Raw genomic sequence first — 10,225 nt, forward strand, 5'->3', positions numbered from 1 at the left:
TAGACACTGTATGGCCCACAGGTCTGATGCATTTACCATTAGCCCTTTACAGAAAAAGTTTGCCAACTCCTATTATAGAGTAAGGATTGCTCAGAATCTGCCCTAATATAGCCTAAAATTAAGCCTTTTTAGGATTATGGAGGGGCACCAGGCAGAACAAAACTCAACAACAAAGATAGTATAATCTAGAATCCTTACACCTTATTTACAGTGTCCAGTGTACAATCAGCTATTACTAAAAATGCAAATAAGCAGGAAAACTTGAACCATATCAAGGGGAAGAAATGCTGCTGATAGAAACTGACCCTGAGATAACCTACATTTGGAATTAGCAAAAGAGGAATTAAAGCAACTATTAAAAACTCAGTGACTTAAAATAAGATCACAAAATTATAGAACTAAAAAGAACAATATCTGAAATGCAAAACTCACTGGATGGGCTTAACAGTGAATTGGAGATGGCACAAGAAAGATTCTGTGAACTGGAAATCAGATCCATAGCAATTATCCAATGTGAAGAACTGAGAGAACAAAATGGGGAGTGGAGGGAGACAGAGTCCCGGTGACCTCTAGAATAATATCAAGCAGTCTAACATGCATGTAATTGGAGTCCTAGGAGGAGAAGAAAGAGAGAATGGGCCGGAAAAATATTTTACGAAATAATGGTTAGATTCACATGTCTTGGTTTCAAAGCTACAGTAACCAAAACTGTGGTATTGGCATAGATTAATGGAGTAGAAGTGAGAGTCCAGATATAAACACATAAATTTGTGGGCAGTTTATTTTCAGTATGGGTACCAAGACAGTTCACCAAGGGTAAGAATAGTTTTTCAACAGGTGGTGCTGGGATAACTGGATATCCACATGCAAAAGGATGAAGTTGACCCCTATAAAAAATAAATAGGAATGGATCAAGATCTAAATGTAAGAGCTAAACTATAAAACTCTTAGAAAAAAAAAAGTAAATTTTTTTTTTTTTTACTAAACTTTTTTGGAGTAAATTTTGTGACCTTGGATAAGGCAGTGATTTCTTAGGTATAACACTTAAAGTACAAGCAACCAAAGAAACAATAGATAAATTAAACTTCATCAAAATGAAAAACTTTCCCCCCTCAAAGGAAGTAAAAAGACAGCCCACAGAATTGGAGAAAATATTTGAAAAATCATATATCTAATAAAGATCGAGAATCCAGGGTATGTTAAAAAAAAAAACACCTCTTATAATTCAATAATATAAAAGTAAATAGCCCAATTAAAAATGGGCAATGAATTTGAGTAGACATTTCTCCAAAGAAGATATAAAATGGCCAATAGGCATGTGAAAAGATGCTAAGCATAGTAATTAGTCATTAGGGAAATGCAAAGAAAGACCCCAATAAGTTACTTCTTCACACCCACTAAAACAGCTATAATCAAAAAGTTGGACAATAACAGGTAAAGAGAGTAGACTAATTGGTATTATCATATGTTGTATGTTACTGCTGGGATTATAAAATGAGGCAGCTGCTTTGGAGAACAGTCTGACAGTTCCTCAACGGATGAAACATAGACTTGCAATATGACCCACTAATTACACTACAGTTATATACCCAAGGGAATTGAAAACGTATGTCCAACCACAAACTTGTACATGGTGTTCATAGCAGCATTAGTCGTAACAGGCAAAAAGTAGAAGCAACCCAAAGACTCATAATGGATAAGCAAAATATATATCCATACCACAGAATATAATTTGACCATGAAAAAGAATGAAGTACTGATGATGCTACAGCATAGATAACCTTGAAACATCATGCTGAGTAAAAGAAAACAGACACAAAAGGCTGCATATTATATGACATATATGAAATGTCCAGAATATGCAAATTTATAGAAACAAAGTGTATTTGTCGTTTTCAAGAGCTTGGAGGCAGGGCAGAATGCAGAATGGGGAGTGACTGCTTATAGACATGAAGCTTCTTTCTGGAGTAACGAAAATACGTACATAATTAAATAGTAGTGATGGTTGCATAACCCTGTGAATATACTAAAAACCACTGAATTGTACTCTTTAAAATGGAGAATTTTAAGTGAATTGTTTATGAATTATATCTCAATTTTGAAATAATGGTTACTATTGTCATTTTCTAAACTTCGGAGAAAAAAAATCAGCCTGTGTGTCAAAGAAGCTCAGCAAATCCCCAAGCAAGTAAATATATAGAAAACTACACCCAGGCAAATCATAATTAAACTGCTGAAAACCAGTTATAAATAGAAAATCTTGAAAGCAGCCACACAAAAAAACCCGGCACATGACATAAAAGAGAACAGTAGGTGAATGATGGCTGGCTTCTCATCAAACAGTGGAGATCAAAAGACAATGGAATGACACCTTAAAGGACTGAAAGAAGCTACAGGCAGAAATGAAGAGCACTGGCAGTGTTAAATAAATGGTAAATATAAAAGATTACGTCTTTTAACTTCTTTAAAAGAGAAATGATTGTTTAAAGCAAGAATAATATAATTTTAAGGAAGGGTTTATGTCTGTGTCAGTAAAATATATGACCACAATTGTCTAAAGGATGGGGCCACTAAATCCTCAGTTAGCTGTGGGTCAGAGAAGAAATCACAAGGGAAATTTTAAAGCGTTTCAAACTAAATGATAATGGAAACATGACATGCTAAAGTTTGTGGGATTTACCTAATGCAGTGCTTAGAGGGAATTTAAAACTTTCTCTTTCCATAGTAGGAAAACATAATTTACTGATATCAGGAATGAAAAATGGGATATTACTGCAGATCCTACAGCCATTTAAAGGATAGTAGGAAATATTATGAACAACTTTATGGCAGCAAATTTGACAAATAGACAAATTCAATGAAAATACAGTTTACCAAGACTGACAAAAGAAGTAGCAGATATGAATAGCCTCTTAATGTTGGATTTATAATTAAAAACAACTTTCTCACAAAGCAGAATTTCTTGCCTAGTTTCATTGGTGAATTCTAATATTTAAGGAATAAATACTATCAACGTTTATGGACTTTTTCTAGAAAACAGAATGGAGGGGAATATTTCCCAATTTGTTTTATAGGCCAGAATAACTGTGATACCAAAACCTGTTAAAGATATTAAAAGAAAAAAAATGCAGACCAATAGCTCTTATATTGATGCAACACAGAGATGCAAACACTCTATAGAAAATACTAGCAAATTGAATGTAGCAATATATTGTTAATAAAAAGGACAATACACCATGACCATTTTGAGATTGTCCCGGGGATAGAAGGGTGAATCAGCTTTTCACATATCAGTGAATCAGTGTAATTCAGCATATTAACAGAAAATAGAGGAATCGTGTGATCACATAAATAGATGCAGAAACAGCTTTTGACAAAATTCAGTACTCATTTGTCATTGAAACTCTTAGCAAGCTTTTGAATAGAAGGGAGTTTCCTGAATTTGACAGAGTACATGTGAAAGCCTACAACTAAAAGTCATGCTAAATGGTGATTTATTGAATGTTTCACTCTAAGATCAGGAAAAAGGCAAGGATGTCTGCTCCTACCATTTCAACTGGCAGTTTTGCTCTACTGCAAAATATGTATCCCTAAAAAGGACTATGCTGGTAAAAATCACAGGACTTATGGGGAAATGTGTTAGGGATATAAAACCCAAAAACTTCATTAGTGACAAATGAAAAAGATAGGAACCTAATAAAAGCACAGTTTTACATGTTAAATGGTTAAGAAATACATAAATACTACAAAAATGGCTTTTTATGTTGAAAAAGACTAGAAATTTGCTTGTAGAAATGAGCATCAGCATGATTTGCAGCTTCTCAGTTTTTGTGAAGTAGTGGAAGGAAGGTTATCTGAAATCAGACAAAATTGTAACATCAGATATGGATAGCTCATAATGTAAATTGAGGTAGTGGGTCCATTACTGAGGGCTGTGTGTGTTGCGTATTCTTGTGGGGCTCGGTTTAGCTGGGTGCAGTTTTCTGTGTTCACCTAGTATTTATTGTGGACAATGTTTACAAAAGTAAACATGAAACTTACATTCCTCTAATTGTTCTCTAATATTTCTTTCACTTTGGAACAGATCCCAAAAGACTTGAACACACAATTCATATATATATAATAATATATATGTTCTGATATTTACAGAGGGTGGCATATTAAGAAGGGAAAAAACTGTTAAAATTGTAATACTCAATATATACCGATAACAAAAGATGAATGTAAGTCATGTGTATATGTTTTTTTGGCACCTCCAGTATAATAATGATGTATGTTCTGACCTCCTCACACTGCTGAGTGAGGTCAGATTTGCATTTTAGAAAGATCACCATGACTCTGGGCATGGGACACAGTTACAACAAGGTTTTCAGAAATGTCAAATAGTTTAGTTTGTAGTGGGAAAGTAGTGGGCACTGGGAATGTTGAAAGTGAATGGATTTAGATCTACTTAGAATGTAAGACTCAACAGAACCTGAGATGGGGAGGTGGAGGAGTCGGGGAAATCATTTGTTTACTTTTGGATTTGTTGAGTTTCCTACACCTACTGACATGTCTACTAGATTGATATATGGGTTCTAGGGTCATGAAAACGATCTTGGCTGGAGACAGATATTAAGACTCGTTAGTTCATGCATGGTATGGAAGTAGGTAAGCTTATTCAAGGTGAGTATATGGAATGCAAAAAGCGAAGAGGTCCCAGGCCAGAAACTTGAAAAATATCAACACTTAAGGAATGACCCAGAAATAGACTTTTGTAAATGCAACAGGGAAAAAAATAAAAGGAAAATGAGAAGTGTGGTAACAGATTTGAGGATGACTGCTTCATAGTCAAAGGTGTTAGATGTTTGGTAAAGAGTTAAGACAGTTAAGGACTGAAAGGCATCATTGTTTACCATGAAGAAAACAGTTTCAGTGGAGTGGTAAGGGTAGCTAGCAGACAGATTGCATGGGTGATAAGTTAGAGCAAAATGCCTGCTGTGTGAATTTAAAGGTTGGCTCTGAAGGGGAGAAGAGAGAGGGCTGTAGCCAGGGGAAAGTTGAGGTTGAGGGAAAGGTTTTGTTTTTGCTTTGGGTGGGTGGTTTTATTTTTAAGAACAACTAATGGGAAACAGTAATTACAGAGAGAATGGTTAAAGATAATGTTACAGGAGGAGAGGGGGATAATTAAATGAGCTGGGTTTCAAAGATCCAAAAAATGGGATCTAGTAAACAGGATGGAAGATACTCCTTAGATTGTACCAGGAAAGGAGATGATTGGTTGCAGATAAGTTTGTAGATTGGATCTTTGTAAAATTAGAACATTTTTAAAAATCAAGAAAGTTTAACAAATTTTAGTGCTGATTTTAGCATTGATTCAGCTGACTTCTATTAGCATCTCTTTCACAGTATATTCTTTTCTCATCCTGAAAATGAGAAAAATCCTCTCCTTTTCCATTTCCACATGCACACACACCAAAGTGATTTTGGAGACAACATTTTAGATTTTATAAAAGTAAGTCTTTAAACTATCAGCTCGTTTTCCCTGTGAGAATGCTTAGTCTACTCTTTGAGGCGATTCAACAGTAAACTAAAATCACATTGCTATGTATGTTAGTTTGCTTGGACTTCCATAACAAAATACCACAGACTAGGTGGCTCAAATAACAGATTTATTTTCTCATGGTTCAGGAGGCTGGAAAGTGCCAGATCAAGTCAAGGGCAAGCCGAGTTTGGTTTCTGGCAAAGACTCTCTTCCTGGTGCCCATATGGTTGCTTTCTCACTGTGGCCTCGCATGGCCTTGCCTCCTCCGGTGGGGGCAGAAAAAGACTGAGCTCTCTGGTGTCTTTTGTTATAAGGACACTAATTCTATGGGATCAGGGCCCCATCCTCATGACATTTAACCTTAATTGCTCCCTTACAGGCCTCATGTCCAAATTCAGCCACACTTTAGGGCTTCAACATGGGAATATTGGGAGACACAAACACTGGGTTCATAACACTTTTGATAACTTTTGTATTTTTAATGCAATGTTAGATCCTTCATCGATCATATGGAAAATGTTTTTATTTTGCTCCATTGTCTTGATAGAGCTTGCAGTATTATTAATAGATTGAAAGGCTTTTTTTTCCTTCCTCACCTTGTAGGCAGTTTTAGGTTACTGCTATTTGATTATCTCTAATATGTCTGGACATATTCCAGACGGGATTAATATTTTAATTAAAGGACACAGGTAATCATATCTAAGTAAATGGGACCTTTCAGATCAATTCTATAAAAGTAAAATTAGATTTAGTTTATTAGGCACTCTGACATGGAAGATTAATGAAAGCAAGGAAAGCTGGTGTCAACTCACCTTTCTTTGCAAGAATTTGCTTGTAATGTAAAGATGCACATGTACACACAACGGCTAATATATGTAAGAAGAAATTAGAAATGTCATGAATCAAGAGTCTGCTTAATTTTATTGTGAAGCTTTAGGGAAAAAAAACAATTTCCATCCGTACCCCAAGCTAATCATGGAGTAGAAGAGCTGAGGGGACTGACTGAGGCATCTGTCACTTTATTCATTGCCGCAATTAATTCAACTGCTGTGGCTGCCTAAACAGATACCTCCTTTTTCTGTTACTGTTCTCATGATTTCCCTGAGTTCATTTCATGAAAGAGCTCACCTCCTTCCTGGATAGGGGTAGAGCATTCTCTGTTGAAAATTAAGTATGCAAATGTCTGCACTCTCTTGATGGACCTCCCTCGTTTGCTGTAAAGACTACTCATTTGTAATTCTCAGCTGTCACTTGTAGGTGTCAGCATTGGTTAAGTTTAGAAACCTGTAAAGCAATGAAAGTCTGGAAAAAGCAAAACTTTGGTACCTTCTCTGGTTACAGGAGCCATTGAGAGGGCTTAGCAGCCTGCTCTGAAGCAACACTTTAAAAAATGGTGCTGTCCCCCGCCTCCCCGACTTTTCAAAACACTCTTTTGAGAGATCCTAAGTCCTTTTTTCCATAATCAGCTTGTATATAATTTTAACAAGTTCTAACAGCACTTAAGCTTAAATAGGTCATAAATTCAAACTACATGAAAATAATGTTTTTCTGGAATATGAACTTTCATATTTTCTGCCCCTCATTCATAGTCTAAGTGGATAATTAGTGGCACAGAGAACTGTACAATATTTGAAAAGGCCATTTTACGTTTACACATCAAGAATAACAGTCAAAATTTTCTTAACTAGAAATAAATATAATGCTAATTCATTGGAATAGAATGGAATTGATATGATACACATTTAATTCTTTGTTTTGGTCAGGAAGCCAGAACAAATCCCTTTAAATCTAGCTTAATCAAAGCAAATACAGCTGATTGTAAAGTTAATTAAGGCGGAGACCCTCTTTCTGTTGCCCATGTCCTCTCCCATCTTCTACTTTTGTCTTTGTCTCATATTCTCCTTTTGCTTTTTCATTTTTATGAAACGACATTTTCTCATATTCTTTGCCTTTGTGTTTCTGTAACCATGCACCTTAGCTCTTTATGGATCTCTAGTGCAAGAGCTGTGTGATTCTGAAATCCCTTTGTACCTAGAGAAACAATGTGATTGTCTCAGACGTTTCCTTCTGCTCTTAGGCAACTGTGACCAGTGGGTAGTTTATATAATGGCTCACCTTTTACTCAGCAGAAACTGAGATCACAATCTATGTGAACGGAAGGAGGTATACCTGTTCATTTGCATTTAAAGAATATAGGATAATAATAATAAATATAAAAAGTAAAATGTTGAAAGAAAAAAAAAGAATTTAGGAAATAGGTATAGGCAGTCAAGTGCCTTTCCTCTTGGTAGAAGGGCATCTACTCTTAAGTTTTTCAATCATTTAGGAGCTTTCCATGACTTGAATAATTGAATGTTGTCTATTAATACAGTAACACAAGTAGGTTATGACTAAATGCTGTTTTCTACCATTATTATTTGACGCTTTTTATTAATGGACTTATAAAGCAATGTGTTTTTCTGTAAAATAATGTTCTAGTATAATCATTAAGTATTTAGGTGTTATGGAGGAAGTGGTATTGCATAGTGTTTAAGAGCTGTGACCCTGATACAGTTGAATCCTAACTCTACCACTTGCAAGCTGTATGTCTATCCACCCCATGGGCTTTACTATTTTAAATCTGTTAAATAGCAGTAACAGTAATGTTTATCTCAAGGGTTATACAGATTAAATTATAATCATATAAGAAGTTTGGTACAGTGTTTCTCACTAAGTATTCAATTAGTGTTAGCTATTGATTTTTTTTCAGTGAAAAAGTGTATTAGTCATCTCATTTACATAACTGCTTATCTGACCAGTGATCTTTGCCTCAACTGCCTAAAAGATTCACTAAAAGTATAGGCTATAATTTAGCTGTTTGACCTTAAAAGCTACATTTTAGCAGCTTTATAAGTCTAATTGACCTGTAGCAAACTATGCATATTGAAAGTGTATACTTTGATAAGTTTATGCCACAATTTATGTATTCATTTACCTTTTGACATTTAGGTTTCCTGTTTTTTGGCTGTTACAAATAAAGCTTCTCTGAACATTTATGTACAAGCCTTTGTGTGGATAGATGCTTTTTTTCTCTTGACTACTTAGTTGTAGAGTAACTGAATCAGATGGTAGATGTATGTTTACATTTTTAAAGGAGCTACCAAACTGTTTTCCGAAGTAGTCGTACCATTTTACATTCCTACCAACAGTGTATGAGAGTTCCATTCCACGTTCTTGCCAACACAAGGTATGGTCAGTCAGAAAGCTATTCTTAAAATTATTGCTCTTTCATATCTTTTGCATGTTGTTATAAACATATATTATTATATAAGGTTTATTTGGAAAAAGTTTAAAATATGCCAGATAGCTAAAGATTTTTAAATTAATTTAAAAAGTATTTGGAGTTGTACTGAAATCTCTTTATTGGGAAGGTAAGAAATAGTTTGCTAAAAGTATTGGGAAATTGGGGGAGATACAGTTCTTTAAGAAGCTAATTTTATAACATGTGTACCTGTTTTATATGTGGGTTGTTGTTTTTTTCCTTTGATAGGGTTTTCCAGAAAAGGACCTTCTGCACTGTCCATCTAAAGATGCAATTGAAGCACATTTTATGTCTTGTGTGAAAGAAGCTGATGCTTTGAAGCACAAAAGTCAAATAATCAATGAAATGCAGAAAAAAGATCACAAGCAGCTCTGGATGGGACTACATAATGGTAAATATAGCAATGTTTAATTTCAGAATACTCCTTTATAAAGTAAAAAGTACCTATAATTCTGTGACTAATTGGTGCATTTTAGGATTGGTGGTACAAGTTTAGGTTCCAGTCTCTCCGCACAAAGTTTTGCAAAGAAGCTACCTTTAGTCATCCGTTACACTGTATCCTTCCAACATGCCTCTTTTCCTGGATTCCCCAACATTAGACTGATTGCCTTGCCGATAACATGTGACTGTATAAACATCCTGTGTTTAGCTCCTGGGAAAAGTGCTCTTACTTCTAATCATCATCCTTCTGGAATTACAGCTGAATACCCTGTGTGCATACCAAAGTACCTGCACTTGGGTAGGGCATAAACTCCAACCTATGGTTTCTTGGAACAGTAAGACATGCTTTGTGCTTGGATTCTCTCTTCCTGGCCAGCCCACAGAAGGTTAACCAAACCAACAGCTCATATTTATCATTGACCTAAAACATGACTCAAAATGTCACACGTTCAGACTTTGGTATAACTTAATGTATTAGTCTTAGTCTAGTAACTGCCTTCATTGATACTTTTGGGAATAAAATTTCTTTTTTTGCTGTTTTTGTCTTAACTCATATTCTTTCTTGGATATATGATCGTTCTAAAGTTATCTTTAAGTTAAATTTTATTAAATTACTTTTTAAATTGAGTTTCATTAAATTCAACTTAAAATGGTATGTATGTGGTTAAAATATATTTTATTCCATTTTTATATTTAACTATAAACTAATATTTTTGTAGCTATTATGTTTGGTTTTGTTTGTACTGGTAATTATTGAGCTTATACACTCAAATCTTATGTGTGGTATCCTGTGGATACTGGAGACATTGGTAGTTTATTTCCTACTTTTAAAAAATGAAAATATTCATTTAGGAAATTATTAGCTGGGTAAAGATTGTAGAAAATACATTTTGGGGTAAAAGGCTGAATGTTATATACATTAAGGTAAATTGGTGAAAGGTGGGGGTAGTAGTTTATTT

General features: G+C 34.8%; 1 protein-coding gene across 3 annotated transcripts in view; it reads left to right on the forward strand.

Moving 5' to 3' along the window:
- Window positions 1-10,225, forward strand: part of ATG5 (autophagy related 5) — a 117,524-nt gene that overhangs the window by 30,822 nt on the left and 76,477 nt on the right. For all 3 annotated transcript variants that reach the window (XM_019665880.1, XM_019665879.1, XM_019665881.1), the window contains exon 5: window positions 9,054-9,216. In XM_019665880.1, the coding sequence (XP_019521425.1) occupies window positions 9,054-9,216 (163 nt within the window). The remainder of the gene's footprint in view (window positions 1-9,053; window positions 9,217-10,225) is intronic.

The sequence above is a fragment of the Hipposideros armiger genome, unplaced genomic scaffold (genome assembly GCF_001890085.2).
Source record: "Hipposideros armiger isolate ML-2016 unplaced genomic scaffold, ASM189008v1 scaffold_456, whole genome shotgun sequence".
Classification (NCBI taxonomy): domain Eukaryota; kingdom Metazoa; phylum Chordata; class Mammalia; order Chiroptera; family Hipposideridae; genus Hipposideros; species Hipposideros armiger.